General features: G+C 32.6%; 3 protein-coding genes across 5 annotated transcripts; all 3 read left to right on the forward strand.

Moving 5' to 3' along the window:
• The first annotated feature begins 2,270 nt into the window (after window positions 1-2,270).
• LOC112525403 (60S ribosomal protein L10-like) lies at window positions 2,271-5,288 on the forward strand. 2 transcript variants are annotated; one of them, XM_025135524.1, is made up of 4 exons: window positions 2,271-2,483; window positions 2,909-3,410; window positions 3,505-3,586; window positions 5,023-5,288. In XM_025135524.1, the coding sequence occupies exons 1-4, from the start codon at window positions 2,474-2,476 to the stop codon at window positions 5,089-5,091; spliced, it is 663 nt and encodes a 220-aa protein (XP_024991292.1). In that variant the 5' UTR covers window positions 2,271-2,473; the 3' UTR covers window positions 5,092-5,288. The 2 variants fall into 2 exon arrangements, with proteins under 2 accessions (XP_024991292.1, XP_024991290.1); XM_025135522.1 differs by having other exon boundaries at window positions 2,271-3,410.
• A 4,418-nt stretch (window positions 5,289-9,706) lies between these two features.
• Window positions 9,707-12,598, forward strand: LOC112526065 (cyclic dof factor 1). Of its 2 annotated transcripts, none has more exons than XM_025136446.1 (2): window positions 9,707-9,862; window positions 11,053-12,598. In XM_025136446.1, the coding sequence occupies exons 1-2, from the start codon at window positions 9,737-9,739 to the stop codon at window positions 12,217-12,219; spliced, it is 1,293 nt and encodes a 430-aa protein (XP_024992214.1). In that variant the 5' UTR covers window positions 9,707-9,736; the 3' UTR covers window positions 12,220-12,598. The 2 variants fall into 2 exon arrangements, 1 of the variants encoding a protein (XP_024992214.1); XR_003070470.1 differs by lacking the exon at window positions 9,707-9,862 and adding an exon at window positions 9,934-10,920 and having other exon boundaries at window positions 11,053-11,141.
• Window positions 12,599-19,984: 7,386 nt separating this feature from the next.
• LOC112525843 (probable calcium-binding protein CML30) lies at window positions 19,985-20,766 on the forward strand. The gene has a single exon (XM_025136134.1). The coding sequence runs from the start codon at window positions 20,133-20,135 to the stop codon at window positions 20,685-20,687; it is 555 nt and encodes a 184-aa protein (XP_024991902.1). The 5' UTR covers window positions 19,985-20,132; the 3' UTR covers window positions 20,688-20,766.
• Window positions 20,767-21,073: the final 307 nt, after the last annotated feature.

Consider the following 21,073-nt stretch of genomic DNA (forward strand, 5'->3'; position numbering starts at 1 on the left):
GATGATTTCAGATTTCTTTTTATGTGTGTTTGTGGGGTTTATTACTGTTCTTATGTATTGCTTTCACCACCATCGTCGTCAATATAACCAGTCATCGCCACTGCTACCGCAACAACCATCATCACCACTACTATTTGGTTCTAATTTTTATTAGGATAGCATTTCAATTCCCCTGTCAACCAAAAACCTGATTTAATATTTCATTCAAATTTATTTGATAAATTCCAATTTTGACATATTTTGTTACGTGAACCAAACGTCATCTAACTCGCTCTTTTGGAGCATTTCTAAAGGCACTAAATGACACCAAATACAATGGGCGCATTACTATAAAAAATTCAATTTCAATTACATTAAAAGAACATCAAAATTAGGATTTTAAGATGATATTTGGAGAAAATGACGGGCATAAAGCTTTTGATGTTTGATAATTCACTCAAATTCTGCAACCGGAAAAAAATTTGAAGTTATTTATGAACATGATAAAGAGGGTTTAGTTCATATAATGGAATTTGATTGAAATGGAATCCATGAAAGAAATTTTACTTTGAAAAGAATTGGAATGTAATTTGATCATACGTTTGGTTGGTATGAATTAGAATGAATTTTTTTAATAAAATTGAAACAATCGTTTTTGTTTGGACTATCTTATCCATCGCCTTGTCCACATCCTTACCAACCACCATATCATTACCGTCATTGTTACATTCATCGCCTTGCCCTCACCCCACCCTACCCTACCCTACCCTACCCTTCTTGACCCACCCCTGCCCCTGCTTCGTAGGTAAAGGGTTGTTGGGGACAGACAAGGTGGGAGTGAGGCCAGAGTGGGGCAGTAGGTGGTAGCTGTTATGACTACAGTAGTAGGATACTGGTTAGTAGTGGGTTGGAGTAGGGTAAGGTGGGGCGGGGTGGGACAATGGAGTGGGTAGCGGTAGGTGGAGGGGTGGTAGCTGTGATGATGATAGTGGTCGGGTGGCAGGGGCTTCGAAATGGGTGGTATAACGACAAACAATAGTGGTATGGTGTTTAGTGGTTAGTTGGGTTAGGGTGGGTGCGGAAAAGTGGCGGTTGTGGGGGTAGGGTTAGGGTTAGGTTAGGGGCGTGGTGGGCAGCGGGCCAATAGGGTTGCACGACGAAAGTGGTGGGATGGTCAGGTGGCTAGGAGTGTGGGTATGATGGCGACAGTAATGATATGGTGGTTAGTGGTGGATGTAGGTCGGTAGGTAGGGTGGGTGTGTGGGTGGGGGTGGCTCGTAGTTGTGACAATGACGATAATAGTGTGGTGGTAAGGGTTAGGTTAGGGGCGTGACAGTGACCGTGGTACCATGGTCATAGTAGGGATGTGTAGTGAGTGATCGAGAGCTGGGTAGGTGTGATAACAACAGTAATGACATGGTGGTTAGTGGTGGGGGTAGAGTGGGTGGCGACGACAATAGTGGTGTGGTGACGGTGGGGGGTTAGGGGTGGAGCATGAAGAACAATAATAGCATGGTCGTGAAGAGTAGTGATGGAATTCAATCCATTCCATTATGTCAAGGAATAATGAATTCATTAATTTGTGGAGTTCAATAGAATTTGACCGATTCCATACATTTCAAAAAATATCCTCTTCTCCCCTTTTTTTATAAAACTCCCCATTTTTGTGTAAAGTTTCACTTTAGTATTATTTTTCTCTTGAAAATAAACTTTTTGGAAGAAAAAAAATCCTTTTTATGATAAATCAACGAAAGCGTCACCTCACTTGAAAACAACAAAAAATATGATGATGGTGAGAATGAAGTGAATTAAACAGGACCATAGAAAAGGCTATTCAAATATAAACAGAACAACACCATTTATTTGAATTCCGTTTTGATTAATCATTCGGTCTAAAGTGTACAAAAAATTGTCAAACACAACTCAACTCGCTAACAATCTAATTAAATTCAACTCGTAAAACCATCAACCCGTTAAAAAAAAATGTTAATAGTTATAACATTTCACTACAATAACATTAGGCTTATAGGAAACCTAAAATATTTAAATTTTCTAATATCATGTTTTATAGGACGGAAAAAAAATCATATCTAAAATATTACAATATGTTTATAAGATGTTTTTAAATATCTTAACAAGTTTTTAAAATAAAATGTCATATTAATTATTTTATACAACACTATTTAAAATGAATTGGTTTTTTTTAGACCTTGAGTTACGAAATTATAACATATTTTTATATCTAGAAACACGTTTATTATAATATTTGTAAAATATAAATAAAGAAATATAAAAATTTGATTTGCATGGGTGATTTGACACGATGGTGAGAGTGTAAGCAACGTACACGATTCTAACACAAATTAACGTTGTACTATTCTCTTCCCACCAATCCAAACTTCACACCGCTTCTAGTTTCCAGAAAATTCCATCACCACCTATTTCAAAATAAATATTTAGGGTTTGCTAAATCCATTAACCTCCATCGCCAGCCATGGGAAGGAGTAAGTTCTTCAATTCTTCCTGTTATCTTCTTAATTATCCATCATTTACTTAATTTTGTTTCTTTTGGCTTATCGATTACATCTTGTATCTAACTGATTTGCCTGATCTTCAATTCTCTTCTTCTATCTGAACTGTACTGATCGTTCGTTAATCAACGAGATGTAACTCGTTCTACACCTCAAGTGATTCCATGGAAATGTGTGGATTTCTCTAGATACGGTGAAGTTAATTTCGTACGCTAAACGAAATTCATTGCAGATTTTTAGCGATGACCTGTTTTCTGTTTTCTGTTTTTCATTTTATCGATTTGAATTTGATCCGATATCGATCATCAACTATATGATTTGAATTTGATCTGACATCGATCATCAACTATATGATTTGAATTTGATGATGGATTTGTGGTTGATCACTTTATATCCAGGACCAGCGAGATGTTATCGCCAAATCAAAAACAAGCCGTACCCAAAATCCCGATTCTGTCGTGGAGTTCCAGATCCAAAGATCAGGATCTACGATGTGGGAATGAAGAAAAAGGGGGCAGACGAATTACCGTTTTGTGTTCATTTGGTTAGCTGGGAAAAAGAGAATGTATCGAGTGAAGCCCTCGAAGCTGCTCGAATTGCTTGCAATAAGTACATGGCTAAGCACGCTGGTAAAGACTCGTTTCACTTGAGGGTTCGAGTCCACCCTTTCCATGTTTTGCGAATCAATAAGATGTTGTCGTGTGCCGGAGCCGATAGGCTCCAGACGGGCATGAGAGGTGCGTTTGGGAAGCCGCTGGGAACGTGTGCTCGTGTGCACATTGGGCAGGTGCTTCTTTCGGTTCGGTGCAGGGATAACCACAGCGGCCACGCGCAGGAGGCTCTGCGTCGTGCAAAGTTCAAGTTCCCGGGTCGTCAAAAGATTATTGTCAGCAGGAAATGGTAAGAATTTGCTTGTTTATTTGTTGGTTCGAGTTTAATATAGTAAAACAAGGTATATTAATTCTTAATTGATTGGGAAAATCGATGAATGTAGGGGATTCACCAAGTTCAGCAGGCAGGATTATGTGAGGTGGAAATCAGAGAATCGGATTGTGCCAGATGGTGTGAACGCCAAGGTAGAAATATATATATAATATATATATATATATAGACTTGGGATCATGTGAGACCAATGATTTTTCGTTGTTTGACCCGCAAGACCAATATTAGATTTATAATCGTCAGATCTGAACATTCATAAACGTCACGAGACTTCTCAATAATTACAAAATTGTCACCTTGCAACTTTAGACCATTAGATCATTAGTTTATAAATTTGATCAATGAACATAAATTGGTCTTACAGGTCTCACGAAAAACTTTTGGTCTCACGTGAACCCAACCCTATATATAGGGGAACAATCAAATGCAAACTACTCAATTTGTACAAACCGTGCAAACTTTATTCAACCAATCATAATTTTTCATTTTGTTCATTTTTTTGTAATTATGAGAGGTTGATTAATCATTTAGGGTGTTAATCATAAATATTATCATCTTCATTATTTTAATTTTAGAGAAATAAATGAAATAGTTTCATTAAAATTTTATTAAGTATTATATGAAACAATTTCACAACCATATATGAAACAATTTCATCAAAAAAGTATTATATTAAACAATTTCACAACCATATATGAAACAATTTCATCAAAAAAGTATTATATGAAACAATTTCCCAAGATTAAACAATTTCATGAAAAAATTTCATAAGATTAAACAATAAAATCGACGGATGAAGGTGGTTTGCACGGTTTACACAAATGAGGGCGGTTTTCATTTGATCGCTCATATATATATATATATATATATTACAACTTATTCTAATTTTATAATGATTACAACCCAATTTCAACCGTCAATTTAATCAAGTAAATATGTGGTTTCATAAATATCTTTGATTATTTGCTAATATAAAACGTTGATCATTGTTAATAGCCTCTAATTATCTAAACTATAATAAATGAAACATTATCATTTTCATAAATATAACAATTGATTGGGTTGCATTGATTGTATAAATGAAATATGTTGTATTTGAAACGTTCTTTATATATAATATAGACAAAGAATCATATGAGAATAGGAATTAAAACTAGAAGCGTAAGACCCTTGATCACTTTTAATCTCACCCCACCCCATGAATTGCACTTATCATGTGGATTGATCTAGGACGTCTTGGTGTACATTAATGTTGATTTTTAATTAGGATTGATTCAATGCATGATGGAGATCCGTTATTGACCTTCTCATCATAATTTTAATTCTCATCAGAACCTAACCCTATATATATATATATATATATATATATATGTGTGTGTGTGTGTGTGTGTGAGAGACAAAAAAACTCATGTTTTTTCTCCTTTAGTGATGTTTGAACCTTTGACCTATTGGGAGGTTGGCTTTACTAGTACCGTTGATATGCCAAGACAAAGGCCTTTTGGTAAATTTGAGCGAACTTTGTTGGTTAAGTGTATTCTTATGTTAACAAGTGATTGATTGTGTTATACAGCTTCTTGGGCGGCATGGACCATTGGCGAATCGTCAACCAGGAAGGGCGTTTTTGACTTCAACCACTTGAGATCATGTTTATGTCGACCGACAAACAGAAGCATGAAGAAGGTTGAAGTACTATGTTGTATGGTGATACTAGCTAGTAGTAGTTAATTTGAGAGAATAAGTTGGCAAGTGTTGCCCCCTTTGAGTAGTTTGAATACATATACATAGTTTGAATACATATACATGTTGGATCTACTGATGATGAAGTATAATATGTTATAAAACCAACTCTTTGGTTATCAAAGTGTTATTATTCTAACGGTATCTGACATAAATAGGGGCGTATATAAGATTACCTATTCTGGTTGACTTTATCTTTTCAAGTCAATAAGCCATGACTTTTAAAAGGCAACATGTATTTAGGGTCAGAGTTTGTTAGTTGTTTTTAATTTGAATTATCTTCCTTGGATCCATTCGAAAGAATTTTTTATGGAGTATCGACCTAATCAAATAGATAAATATGACGAAACCACTTAAGTAGAGGACATTGCCAACCACGTGAACTCGTGACCATTACTTAAATTCTGACCCACATTACCAAAATTTCTGAATCTGTCACTAGGCAGGGGTCTAAGCGACCTCTAGGTCGCCTCCTATATCAGATGACTTAGGTACCTCTACCTGAGCTTGAGCTTGTGCCGCGTGACATAGATGATATCCTTGATGACTTCCAAGTGAGCACACAACTTCGTCAAGTTAGGTGCAAGTACTATATTGGGACTTGGCTAGTGTGAACCTTGGTCATTTTTGTTCCATTCTAAATCATTTTTAATCGGTTTTTCTTGTGGTTTAACACTTGTAACACAACATATCTACTTCTTATCGTACTTAACCACACAAACAACGCATAATTAAAGGTTAATTCGACTAGTATAATAGCAATCTGTTTGAAGGTTCTAACGAAGAGGTCCCTGCCTTCCTATCCACCTTTTGCTTTCAACAAGATGCCCTTTGAACAATATGCTTGTTTTTAGCAAGCAAACTTTTATGAGATCATAAATGAAATTTGATCCTCAAATTTCTGAATCTAAAAGCATCACAAATTTCGAATTTTCTAAAATAGGTAGTAAGAATCAAACAAAAGATGAAACAGACGAGTTAAGTCTCTAGAAAAACTTCAACGCTATATATGTTGACATTCTCATATATTCGTCAAGTATTCCATCTCCACTTGTCAGGATTTTATGAGGTTGAGGTCAAAGCATTGAGAATTGTCCCAAATGGTGTCGACCGTTTTGGATCTTAATCTTCCACTCTATCTTGAAATAAACCTACAAAAACGTTTCCACTTTAAAGCGTTGTTACTATTCGATATCCCATGTTCTTGATGATTGTAATTGCATCCTTCACTAGATACGTAGGCTTTGTTATGTCGGCATATTTTTCTGCCAAGATGTCGATATTCGACGATCATGATGTCTCTGCTTTATTGTATAACAAAAATGAAAAAGGGATCAGACATGTGAATAATCTTTAATGTTGTGATCCTCAAATTTTGGCATCTAAATGCATATATGGTCCAACCCATCCTCAAACTTTGTGAAATCATAGGAAGTATGAATCGAACATAAGATCACCAACACAGAGTTAGGTCATGAAAGAATCTTTAACTTTATATATTGACTTTTAAGAAAGCATTCTTTACGAAAAACCGTCACCATTTTTGCCCAAAGACTAAAGAAAATGAGCTAATGCATGATGGTATTAAGATTTGATTATGAACAATAATCGGGTCTGTGGATTGAAAGTGGCGAGAAAGCAATCTTAGGAATCATAGGCTTGGGATTACTAACTTTATTTAGTATTGTGTTGACTCGTCGTAGTCATTACAAACAAATCAATAAGATGTTTAAAATATCTAACCATCCTAAACAAATACTTTAATTTATAGGATAAAGTCACAAAACCAAAAAATATCGCATATAAAAATGTTACAATAGGTTTATAAAACGTTTTAACACTATTTAAAAAAATTTCCTATAAACATATGAATAATAATTTAATTAAAAAAACTTTTTTATTACTAAATAAAGAAAAAGGAGGATAGGGGGGGGGGGGGGGGGGGGTTATATAAGGAAAATGACATATATCTAAGATATCCTTTGACTATAGGAGACCATCAAGATGATTATTCTTCAAATCGATACGTGTCATGTTGTGGTTAGCCAATCTGATCGAACGGTCTAAATTATGTACCAACGAACTTTTCACTTACTTTTTCTGATGGACCCCACTTTTAGGTTTGACTTACTGCTGACGTGACAGATTGGGCTTGGATTATGATCTTTATGAAAGCCCAATTCACCACTCATTGATTGAAGGAAGGCCCTATTTGCCATACATTTATACTCCACATTTCCAATTGTAACACAAGATACACAAAAGAGAATGCACATGTCATACATGTAGTATTTTAAGTCATTTTCATAGTTTTACTTTTCTCTGTTTGGGTCGGTATTATACTGCTAATTATAAAACTGTTCTGATATCAGGTTTATTTGGTTTTCAACTTGTTTCATTCGTATTTCAGCGGCTTCAATATGATGACGTACTACTTATTTTCTGGTCTTCCATGAGCCAACATCTTTATTTTACTTAGATTTGCGGAATTTGGTAGGATTTGGAGTTGGACTTTTAGGTTTGATTTGAAGGATTGTTTGGATTTGAAATCACACAACCGAAAGATTTAGAATTTTTTTTTTTGAATATGATTATCATTTTAAATTCAAATCATATGGAATTCAATCGTTTCCGTTGTATCTCTACCCTGAATCTTTCATCAGTCTACCCTAATATCTCTGTTGTTTCCACATCAAACAAACAGATGTTTACAAAAAATTAAACTCTATTTATGAATCCTACAAATAAAACTAGATTTATAAAAAAAATGGAATTCAATTCCATTCCAAATTCTATAGACCAAAACACACCGAAGATTCCAAATTCTTACAATTCCATAAAGGGGGATCCTACCAACTCGTTCTGATCTGAGATAATAAGCTCATGAGCTTGGTCTTACTTCCACGAAATCCAACGCTCATAGAAAATTTCCACAAACCAAACAGATTCTTTAAGTTTTAAAGAGGGTTTTGGTGTCATTTAGAGACGTGCCCAAATCAATTGTTTATCATTTTGCTATAAGGGTCAGGGGTGGACCTATGAGGGGTTGATTGGGGTCCATGCACACGTTCAACCGATTTCTTCAAGTAAATATTATTTGATGTATGAAAGATGCATTTGCGAAACTTGAGAGGTGCTCCGGAATATTATAATGTAGAAGAAATATCAACCAAAAAAGTATCTTGAAATAAAATAGAAAACTTAAAGAATCACTCAAAACAGTGGAATTCGGATAAAAACACATTGGACGAATTTGTGAGCCTCTGATCCACCTTAAAGATACACCTGTTCAACAAAAGTTAGAGATCTGCCACTACATAACGTGGTCAAAGTTGAATCACTCTTGTTATAACGTGGATGACCTTGATACAACATGGAAGGATAAGATATAGTGTTGTCAATGATAATATATAATCTTACGTTGATTAATGACCTCAAAACGTCTCTAGAGGCATTTTTTCCTGTGATTCTTATTGTCGGTTTAGTGTTTTACTCACTACAAGAGGATTCTTTATCAACCTTTTTTCACTCATATAAAATAAATACAACATGACCCGAGGTTGTTGAAATGGACCCTGATCCATAATAAGTTTTGCTCCGTCGGTTTGTGTCCCACGATGGAGTCAATTTGAAACACAATCATTAAAAAAGCTTTTGCTTGGTTCGTAAATACGAGACACGCACCACATGACAATTAATTAGAAAACCAACATCCGGATTCTAAATATCAAGTAGATGCCAACAAAAACGAAGGTTCTTAACCAAAACCTTTCTCTTAGTAAAATAATCAACACCACTACAAAAAGAAGTACTAAAATTTGTCATGTTTTAACGTTTCAATGATAATGATTACTAAAATCAATGTTTTTTTTTGGGAGAAGAAACATTCTTTTAGGTACAAGACAAATCAAAATGAGGAATAACATAACGGGTTTATCATAATAAATTAAATGATAAACAATACGTAGCTTGACTTTCTATTACCCTTTATAAATCCGCTTTTTATAAATATAATATTCATAGAATAACAATTTTATAAGTTGCTAAAATGCTACTTACAAAATGTTAACGTGACAATAAAGTAAATCGAAAGATCAGAGATTATTTTGACCACAAGGGTTGTGACATAGTGGTTAAATATCTCATCTGTTCTAAGTTTAATTACAAATAACAAATATGACCACTGAATTATCATGACTGATATTTTACGGTTATAATTTGTCGGGCAATTTCTTAATAAAAAACGTGAACCGATTTAATGTATTTATTTTATATCGAAAAGAATATATAATTTATTAATGAGGAATGTAGAACGTCGATCAAAAAACCAGAGGAAAAAGAAAGCAGGGATACCCCACTTTCCTCCAAAGAAGATCTCACAGAAGCCACAAAGAACTTGTGGCTCACAATTTTCCACTCCTGCCGACGTGTCATGCCCTCACCTCACCTTTTTAACCCTCACTACTACTGCCGCAAAATTCAAGATTTACGTTACAATCGACGACAAACCAAAGACCCTTCGCCGATAAGCAAACAAACAAACACTAATGTCTCAAGTGAAAGATCCGGCGATTAAGCTTTTCGGCAAGACCATTCAGTTGCTTCATCCTCATCCTCATCATCTTCTTGATAAACCTAATCAACAACAAAAGGATTGTTCCCAACACATCAAGGTATATATAATAGAGCATATACGACTCCTGTTTCAGTTGGGATGATTTGTGTTCACTTTTATTGGGTTGGTGTTTGATTTTGGTCTGGATTTTGTTTATAACGTTTCGTTAGCTTTCATGTTAATTTGGGTTTCGAAAAAAAAGACTTGCAGGTGTTCGAGGAAATGCATGTGTAAATATGAATATTGAGTTTTATGAAAATTTGGTGATCAATCTTTATTTCACGGTTTTCAAAATGAGATTTGGGTCGATGTTACTTTTTGATGTTATGATTTTTACTATGATTTGTAATGTTGTTTTGAAAATTTTCGGTTTTTAAGGATCATAGTGGATATATGAATTATGAAGTCCCTTGTAGATTACTAGTGGAACATCAATTCAAATCTTGTCTTTTCTAGGTTTATCTTAGGTTATTTGGTTTGAATTGTATCGATCTAAACACGATTCATGCAAAGAGTTTTACGGGATTTGAAGTCAAAACTAGGAGGGTTTATTTCTGGTCACTTGATCATCTATCTGTTTGCAAGTTTATTAATTTGATGTGGAATAAATGGTATTTGATTTCTTCAAATAAGATGCCGAAATGTTTGCTAAGTTTTAAGATTCTTACTTCTGTTTTGATATGATTCTTTCTGGTCAATGAATGTTTGAACATAAGACCTCATAAACCTTTCAAGCTTTTTATGTTTGAATTTCGTTTCCTCTGTTTCTTGATGACAAAATATGTAGTTATCTCCCAACCTGTCATGTTAGATCTTTTTCAGCCCTTCAATCATGGTCATTTACGTCGATTTATTGGTTTATAGGAATACAGAAATACGATATAGAAGTATTTCACTTTGAGTGGTATTGTGGTAACCATGCTCCAAAGATCAGATGTAAGGTGTTTGATCAAATTTGCCACTTTCAGTACCCCCTAGTTTTATGCAGAAATATCTTACTAAGAAAAGATTATTCGGTACCAATACTTAAATAGAAAGCTCCTTCTTGCTGCATCGAATTATGCCCGTTTGACAAGGGATTTATCCGGTGTAATAGTGGGTTCCTCATAAACAAAGGTGGATTAATGATTATGACCAACTATTTTGCTTTTTTTGTTTATTCACTGCTCTACTTCTTCTTTATCTTACATGAAGATCTTGAAAATAAAAATTGTTCATTTTCATTGATGATTCTAATGATAATTTCAGGAAACATTGGACAAAGAACATGCCACAACTCAAACAGAAGACACTTGTTCCCATCCAAGTGCAGAGGAGTTGATAGATCCATCAACATCGTCAGGAATCAATGATGATCCTAAAACACCCACTGCTGACAAAGAAACTTCATCCAAGAGCACTCCCAAAAAGGAAAATCCTACTGGGAATTCAAACTCAGAAGAAAAACCTAAAAAACCAGACAAGATTCTGCCATGTCCTAGGTGCAACAGCATGGATACCAAGTTCTGTTACTACAATAATTACAACGTTAACCAACCCCGCCATTTCTGCAACAACTGCCAGAGATATTGGACCGCCGGAGGAACCATGAGAAACACACCTGTTGGGTCTGGGAGAAGAAAGAACAAAAGCTCATCTTCGGCTTCTTACTACCGCCACCTCATTGTTTCTGAAGCTCTCCAGAAAACTAATGGCAGTGTTCTTAACTTTGGATCTGATGTTCCTCTATGTGAATCCATGAATTCAGCTCTCAACTTTTCTGACAAATCCCAGAAATCTGAAGATGATCAATCAGCATTTTGCTCCAGTTCTGCTTCAAATTCAGCAGAAAAAGGACCGAATAGAAGCGTTAAGAATTTCCAAGGATACCCTCTTCAAATACCATGTTTTCCTGCCCCTCCTTGGCCTTATCCATGGAATTCTGCTCAATTTAGGCCACCTCTGGTGCCGCCTACCAATCTTGGTCCTCCAGGCTTTCCAGTATCCTATTATCCAACACTGCAATACTGGGGTTGTACTGTAGAACCAAGCCCATGGAGTATGCCATGGGTAACCCCTCCTCCTGACCAAATTGCCCCTACTTCTCCATTGGGAAAGCATTCTAGAGATGGGAATTTGCTATCTCCACCTTCAAATTCAGGAAATGAAGATTTGTCAAGAGATAACGATTCTGAGAATGGCATTCTGATCCCCAAGACTCTGCGAATAAACGATCCAAATGAGGCTGCAAAAAGCTCTTTATGGTCAACTTTAAAGGATGAAAACGGTAGCAATTCAATCAATGGGGGAAATCTCTACAAGGCCTTCAAGTCCAAAGGTGATGACAAGAATGAAGTTGCTGATAGTTCTTTGGTCAATCTGCAATCCAACCCTGCAGCCTTATCAAGATCACTTAACTTCCGCGAGACTTCATAGTTATTAGACGGATCAAACACATTTTGCTACTTTCTTTGCAGGTATTTAAACGCCGAAATTCAAGAGCGAAAAGCGCTAAGTTTTGAAGAAGCTTAGAGACCATAGAGGGTTGGATTTGGCTTTGGCTTGTGTTGACTATGGGGTTGTAAAGTCTGCAGGTTTTATTATACATGACTATAAACAAAATAAATGAGTTTAACAAAGGGGAATGAGATAGAGAAGGATAGATTCTTGAATGTGCCAAAGTGCATGGTGATGATGATGATGAATAACAAGTGAATCCAATTCAAGAATTTTTCACACTTCTTTTTCTGCTTTTAGTGCTTTATATGTCTTGAACTTTTATAAAAAGCCTATACAACTTGCACCAGAAAGCAATAAAATTGTCTTTGAAAGGTTCAAATGGATGACATTTTGATGATGAAGCTTTTGAGTTCGAATCATATTTTATCTAATGAATTATTAAAGATGTATCAGTAACCGGATAATGAAATTTAATTATATGGTTTGTTTTTGAATTGATTTAAACTTCCTTTTACATGTATACAATTTTATCATGATGTACATATTTCACGTGTTATTTATGTTTTGGAGGTATGCTCTTTCTAACATATATGATGGATAAAGATGAGTATGTATGTCATAAAAATCAGAACTAGTGTATAATTAAGTTTTTTTTTCTCAGTATTTTGGATTTTTTTTCATAAGAATCTAATACGATATAAAAGTAATAATCGAATGATCGGTTTATTTAGATGCTAAGAAAACATACAACCTATGGAGTGAGGGTTTTTTTGTATTGTATGAAAACATACAAGATTCTAATATGATATGTGCCATTGCCAACTATGCATGGAAATATCTTGATAGGAGGGACAAAAATGGAATATTATGAATAAAAGAGGGGTAAAATAGAGAAAGAAAAAGAGGGGTTCTATGGGTCCCTTTGCCTGAGGATAGACTTGAACCTAATTCAAGAAAACACCAAACAAAACCCCAATCCCTTTCAACCAAAAAGCTGGAAAAAGAAAGGGACCATATAAAGTTTTCTTTATCTTGATTCATTTTTTCATATTTTATATATATATATATATATATATATATATATATAATATTTTTGGATTCCGATCAAAATAAAAGTTATGATGAGAAATATAAAAAGTAATCTTCATCCTTGGATGTATATTAGGATGAGATGCACTTAGATGCATCGGATCAATCCCGTATCAAGCATAATACATAGGTAGGTTTGAGATTAAAAATGATCAATAATCTACATCTTTTCTGATGCTTCTCATCTTAATTCTCTTCCTCACACGATCCTTCGTCTATATATATATGTGTGTGTGTGTGTACATATATATGTGTGTGTATAAGGTTGAGTTCTGATGAGAAACATAAGAAGATATCTCAACTCTTGAATCAATCTTAATTAAATGTCAACACTAATGAGGTACACCGAGATGCACTAGATCAATTACTTTCTAAAGTGCAATTCATGGGTGCGCATTATATTAAGCTGTTTGGCCTGTAGTAGGTATCTGGTTCACTGCGTTAGGTATCAGCACTATGGCTTTCAACCTAAATGGTTWCAATTTCAACCAATCGGTAGTTGATAGTCAAGGCCGTGTAATTAATACTTAAAAATATCAATAGTTCAGATCTATTCTTACACGTTTCACCGTAATTCTTTTTCTCACACTATCCTTCACAAAAATCCTACACAAACACATACATGCCTTTCTCCTTTATATCTCACAATACTTACAATATAATATTAACATTTCATAATTATGTAAATAAAAGGTAAAAATATTGAAATGATTAAAAAAAAAAATCCAAAACAGTACTCTTACAATTAACTACTTAAACTGAAGATAATGGATAAATGAGTAATTAATAAATCAGATCAATTCAATTCAATCAGCAGGATAAATATCACTTAGTTCTATTTTATAGTCAATTCAAGAAATAAACGTTAATCAACAACTACCCAATACTTGGTTTATGATATATAATTACTTTATTGAAGAGACAGATTAAAAGATGAATAAATAAGAAAGGACATGAAATCTGAGACGAAGACAGATACCCAAGTGTGAGCAGCGTCGATAGCCACAAATAAAAAACATGGTGGAATTATATGAGTTGTTTCGGGACCCAACCGTCATGTGATTGCTTTAAATGCATCTTTAATCCTTTTTTGTTCTTTCTTCTTTTTATCACTCGTGTTTTTTGTTTGTTGTTTCGTTTCCATAACTAGAAACATTTTTTTTTAATTTTCTTTTTTCTTTTATGACTTTAAAAACATTACAAGTATTTGACAAAAATGTGTTTTTATTAACAATTAAATCTATGTTTTCATATTAATTAATCGGATTGTATTATCAAAATTAAATAAATATATATTTAATTTTATATTTTTAGTGTATTACGAATATAATTATTAGGCTAGTTTATGTAATATTTTTAGTTTTTTTAGACTATTTTTAATTAATTAAGTAATATTTCTAGTTTTCTTAAACTATTTTAATTATGTAATATTTTTTGTTTTCTTAGACTTCTTTTAATTATATAATATTTTTATTTTTCTTAGACTATTTTTAATTAAGTATATTTTTCTTTGAACGTATCAAGAAAATGAGACTTTATGCAGAAAATCCCTTTTTTGTGTAAAGTTTCTAATAAATTAAAAAATTTACATTTTACAAAATATAATTAGTTATTTAAGTTACTTTATATCTCTTACATTTTCATTTTCCATTTTACATATTTGTTGTATTAACACACATAATCATATATTAATAAAATACATAAAAGATTTTTTACAAATTACATTATTATAATCGTCTCGTCAGTACGTTCAAAATGAACCCAATCTTGAATACTTTTTGATTTAATCTTATACGATTAAATATCATAAATATGTACGAATTATTTTTAACATACATTTTATGTCCTTATGGTTATTTATTTAAATATGTAATTACTAAAATAATTCATAAGTTGTATAATATTTAATAATATAAGATTAAATTCAACAAATTCAATAGTGCACTCATTTTGAAAGTATCGACGAGAGGATAATAATTTATATAAAAAAACGTATTTTTTATTTTTTTTAATTAATATATGATTATGTATGTTAATATAATAAAAATGTAAAATGAATAAGTAAGGGATATAGAGTAAATCAAACAACTAATTATAAGTGTGTAAAGTGTAAAGATAGTTTATCGCAAACACTTAATTAATTGTCTAATTTACTTTATATCCCTTACTTTCTCAATTTTCATTTAACACTTTTATTATATTATAACATAATCGTATATTAACTAAATTACATAAAGGAATATGCTTTTTTTTTTTATTACAAATTACACTATTATAATCGTTTTGTCAGTATATTCAAAATAACCCTAATATTGAATATTTTTGGACTTGATCTTATATTATTAAATATTATAAATACGTATGAATTAAAAAACTTATATTTTCTATTCTTATGTTGTTTATTTAATGTATTTTTTATTTTTGTTTTTAACTTTACACCTTTATTGAATTAACACACATAGTATGTAATTATGAGAGCATAAAATGTAAATACAACCCTCGTTGTTTCCCGGTCTTCGCTTGACCGGGCCCTTCCCTTGTGGTCGGCTTCTGTTTCTGCCTCTCTTCCTTTCTCTCTTCTTCTTTCTTCTTCTTTTCTTCCCTCTTCTGGTCCTTTCCCTCTCTCTTCTTCTTCTCTCTCTCTTCTTCTCCTTCCTCTTTCCCTTCTCCTGTGTTTCTTTCTTCCTTCTTCTCCTTCGGGGTGCCTTGGTTTTTCTGGTGGATGTGGTTCGCCCCCACCCGAGGGCGTATTTGTTGTTTTGTGTTTAGTGTTTTGCCTTGATCTGGAGGGGTCTCCCCCCTCCCTATCAAAAATGTAAATACAAAAAATAATTCGTAAGCTTTATAATATAAGATTAAATCCAAAAATATTCAATAGTAACCTCGTTTTGAACGTGTTGACGAGACGATTATAATGGTGTAATTTATAATTTAAAAAAAAATATATTTTTTCATGTATTAATTATATGTGTTAATATAAAAAACGTGTAAAATTAAAAATTAACAGAATAAGGAATATAAAAATAAACTAAATAACTAATTATAAGTTTAAATGTAAACTTTCATTATTTAAAAAAAATCCTAAAATCAAAAAGTAAAATCAATTTTATAAAATAACTATTTATGTAAATTTCCCTTAAACCATAATATTGTTTTTAATAGAGTGGAAGTGCATGAGAAAGTAACTCAAAGTTGCTTTTTTCTTTATAATGTGAAAAGTAAACTCCAAGTCTCTCTCTCACTCTCTCTCTCACTCTCACTCTCACACACACACACACACATATATATATATATATATATATATATATATATATAAGACTTTTTGTTGCTTAATGATTAAGTTGTAATCCAACACGATACAGACATGCTTCTCACCACGTATACCATCAGGTAGATGTTGGAAAGTTTCCTTACATTCATGGTAGATAATGTTCAAGACCCCCATCATGAGTCCACCAACATGTTCAAAGCCCACTTCTAGAGATAGCCTTATAAGCTTCTCTAGAATTAAGTCTCTACCAATGTGGGATGGAAGGTTAACTTCCAACCTACAAATTTCTAACAGTAGAGACACACATTTCACCGCATACTACATCATGTATCAAGACACGGATATAAACACCAACATACTAATAGAGATGTTAAAACTGGTTTAAATAGTAAGAATTGAGAAATATCTTGAGACAGTAGACATGCCAATAAAGCTAGCAAGACTCTAGTCCTGTAACAAATAATGGCTAACGATACCAAAAACTTTTTGATTATGTGATATTCTATTCTGTCTACACTTTACAAACATTCCTTTCGAACAGATTAAGAAGAAGCGCCACATAACATAACATTCATTATCATCAAGGAAATTGTTGTGCAGATCTTTTTATTGTAATAAGATATAGAAAATATGAGATTTTACTTTTATCTGTATTCGATGAAACATTAAACTAAGTATAAAAAAATTGAATTAACACCAAATGGTCTTTGGCCTAGCGGTATCATAGCCTTTGATCTCTTAAGAAGTCAAGAATTCAACACTCATAAAAAATGAGAAGAATGTATAAGTTTATTTGTTGTATTTATCGTATATAAATATTATATATTTAAAAAAAATTAAATAAACAAAATTATTATGTGCTTGTGAAATGGACCGAGGTCCGAGAGTACCATTTATTAGTATGTTATGGGCCGGGCCTGGCCTGTTAAATCACTAAAATATTTGAATTCTTTTTTGTATTTTATCAAAATTTATAGAGAAAAAATTATTAAATTTTCTTATTTTAAATAATTACTTTTATATATATTTTTTAAATAAATAAATCATCAAACTTCTAAAAATTGGTTACCCGCCTCTTTTTTTAACCCAAAAAACTAGTTGAAACCATTTAAAAATGTTTTAAAATAAAAAGAAACCTAAATCAGTTTTGCAAAAAGATGACGAGGGGTTTAAATGACGTATGGTTTGAAAATGATAACACTGATTTAGATTTATTTTTTTACTCCTACCACAAAGAGGGATCCTTCACAGAAAACCCACATTTCCATCTTCGCCATTGTTGATCTCTTTCTCAACCACACACTCATCTTCTCCACAGTTGTAAGTGTCTCTTTGCACTCTTTATATTACAGAATTCAAATGTATTTTTCCTTTTTAATCTATTTGAGTTTTGCTTCAATCATCGATCTTGATTTTATTGTTTTGCTTTTGAACCGTCGATCTAGGTTTTGATTTAGCAAAGGAGAGTATGATTTTGGTTTGTTTGCCATAGTTGTAGTCGTCGGAGAAGAAGAAGCAGCAGGAAGTAGGGGCGAGACTCGGAATAAATGGTACAAGAGAGATGGAGGAGATCGGCGGGTAAGCGGCGGAGATGGGAACAGAGAAAGGTTCAAGTGGTAATCACCATGGATGTTGGGATCAGAGAAGGAGGACTGTTCACGTGTGTATATATATATATATATATATACACCTCCGTCCCAAAATAAACGTCCATAATAAAAAATATACACTGTTTTAGATGTATGTAATTATTACAATTTTTAATTAACGAATAAGCAGTTTTACCCCTAATTATATAGATAAAAAATTTCTCTGTCTCATAACTAAGGATAAAATGGAAAAGTAAATTTTTGAAAGTTAAACACTTATTTTTGAACAAATTAAAATAATAATGTAAACATTTGTTTTGAGATGAAAAGAGTATTAAAAGTATAATTAATAATAGAATAAATTATGGATTTGGTCCTTATGGTTTACATTTTTATAGAAGCTGATATTGAGAGCATGCAATTACATGGAAATCGAATATGGGTTTATATTTATTAACTTTTCAAAATACCCATTAATCAAGGGTTAAGACCAATTCAATCTCCATTAATGGTGAAAACCAAATCCAACAAGAAATCTCAATCAATATCCTCGATCCATTAATGGCGAAAACCAAATCCAAACAAAGAAACGTGTAACTATCCCATCGAACTTTGTGAACTATAGACTCCACCAAAATCCATGTCCATCAAAATCTACGAATTTTGATAAAAGAAAATATAATTAAGGAGTCTTATATTTGTATTTAATTTGATTTTAAAAGCATTACAGATAAAAGTGTGAATCATATCTGTAATTTACTCTTAACAATAATATATCTTTTAGTTTTGTAGAGTAAATTGCACATTTTGTTTATGTGGTTTGTTTGAAATTACAGATTATTTTGTTATAATAATAATCTTGATACATATACTTTTTCTATATATTATTTTAGAAGATATACGTGTGGAGTCATAAAGTCAATGTCATATGGACTTGTAATTTTATGAAATGCACATTAACGTGTTGTGTACAACATGTCTTAAGTCTCAAGGCAAGACCACGTCCTTTACCTCTAATCAATTATCACAAATAAATTCATAAAATAAAAATCCTATTTTTTTAAAAAAAAATAACCTTTTAATTGGCAAATACATCATATTTATATTGTGACATCCTACAATTTATTTTCCACTTCTTTTATCGACCTGTGTAAAATTATAGCCGAAATTATTTAAGTTCAAACCATTAATTGTTTGGTTTTAAGTTCAAATCATTAATGGTTTTATGTTTATTTTCAGATTGTTAATCATTTTAAGTTTAGCCTACTTTTGTTCTTAACATATATTTTATGTTATCTTATTTATATAATGTAATTAAAAGTTTTGAATGTAACAAAATTGGAACGTCCCTAAACATTAAGTCATCAAAATGCATGTCACAAATCATGAAAAATATATAACTTTATTAATCCAACTACATAATATTTTCTTTTGTTAATTTGTAAAAAAAATGAGGTGACAACTAATTACCCATAAAACAAGTAGTCATTTTGAAATTATTAGTCGACTGACGTCAGCAAGTTGGATATAAGAAGAAAACTTTTTTGTATTTATTTAAAATTTTTGGTGTAAAAGCAGTCAAGTTTTTCTAGAAAATTCATAGTGGTTCAGGTGTTGGACTCCAAGTCAACAAGTCAATTAAGTAATTAATCCTACCATACCTTTGGCTTTCTTTTCAGTTTCTTGAAATCATCAATACCAACAAACTGGTTGTTCCCAACATCTTCCTGGAAATCTTGTTGTAAACTCCAATATAAATGTATGATGAATCGCATATTCTTACATATAACATCGCTTTATGTATATATATATATATATATAACCAATCATCGATTTCAAACTCTCCTTACAATTCTCTCGCTTTAGAAACCAATTCAATTCGCATTGTAACGACTGTTTTCTTCACCGGTCAAAGGTTTGTCAACTCTCTTTTATCCAAAATGAAGATCAAAAGCTTTACATCTTCCATCCTACCACCCTTCCAAATTGCATTTTTTGAGATGAACGATTGTCAACTTCTCCTAAATTCTCTTCAAGTTCCCATCCGATCGATATTAACCCATGTTTCAATCCCATGGAACAAGCTAAGGGCTACACCCGTATCACTTCATGATCATGTAAAAGAGAGTACTACCATCAAGAAAGACAGCTTGTTTTTCAGCCTAGGAGAGATAAACATGGTGATGAATGAGCTAGGGTTTCAGAAGTCATGTTGCAATCATGATCATAGCAGCAGGATCGACATTACGTCGTTGTTTGATGACGATGAACCGAGTTTAGGGGAAGTTAAGGTAGCTTTTGATGTGTTTGATGAGAACTCAGATGGGTTCATTGATGAGTTTGAGTTGCAGAAGATGTTGTGCAGGTTTGGACAACCAGAAGAAGTTGCAAAGTTGGAGCAATGCAGAAACATGATCAAAGGGTTTGATGTGAATGGAGATGGAGTCATTGATTTTGAAGAATTTGTCAAACTCATGGAGACATGTTGTTTCTAGCAAGAACATGAATTAGTATGTGTTTTCTTTGTAGCTGAGAAACAAGTAATATGTACTTTATGACAAAATAATTAAATCGTGTTATCTGTTTCTGTTACTAAACTCATCTAATATCGAGTATTGGGTACAATAAAATTGGTTTTATAAGACGCCTAAATTCTCTAACCATCCTAATAAAATACTTTATAGAACTTAGGTTTACATTACCGAACTATATGTAAAACGTCCTATCTAAAACTGTTACAATAGATTTATAAGACACTATTACACGTTTTAACAAGTTTTTTAGGATGATTTTAGAATAAAATGTTCTGTTAACTATTTTATAGGACATTTTTGAGAAATGTCATATATACCCATCTTTTTATTGGACACTTATGTTTATG

Source organism: Cynara cardunculus (assembly GCF_001531365.2).
Source record: "Cynara cardunculus var. scolymus isolate 2C chromosome LG 13, CcrdV1, whole genome shotgun sequence".
NCBI lineage: Eukaryota > Viridiplantae > Streptophyta > Magnoliopsida > Asterales > Asteraceae > Cynara > Cynara cardunculus.

Excerpts from the sequence above, each read along its gene's own strand:
- LOC112525403 (XM_025135522.1), top strand. The coding sequence starts at position 2,875 with ATGATGGATTTGTGGTTGATCACTTTATATCCAGGACCAGCGAGATGT. Across the intron at positions 3,411-3,504 it reads ATTATTGTCAGCAGGAAATG|GGGATTCACCAAGTTCAGCA; the intron begins GTAAGAATTTGC and ends CGATGAATGTAG. Across the intron at positions 3,587-5,022 it reads CAGATGGTGTGAACGCCAAG|CTTCTTGGGCGGCATGGACC; the intron begins GTAGAAATATAT and ends TGTGTTATACAG.
- LOC112526065 (XM_025136446.1), top strand. The coding sequence starts at position 9,737 with ATGTCTCAAGTGAAAGATCCGGCGATTAAGCTTTTCGGCAAGACCATT. Across the intron at positions 9,863-11,052 it reads ATTGTTCCCAACACATCAAG|GAAACATTGGACAAAGAACA; the intron begins GTATATATAATA and ends TGATAATTTCAG.
- LOC112525843 (XM_025136134.1), top strand. The coding sequence starts at position 20,133 with ATGAAGATCAAAAGCTTTACATCTTCCATCCTACCACCCTTCCAAATT.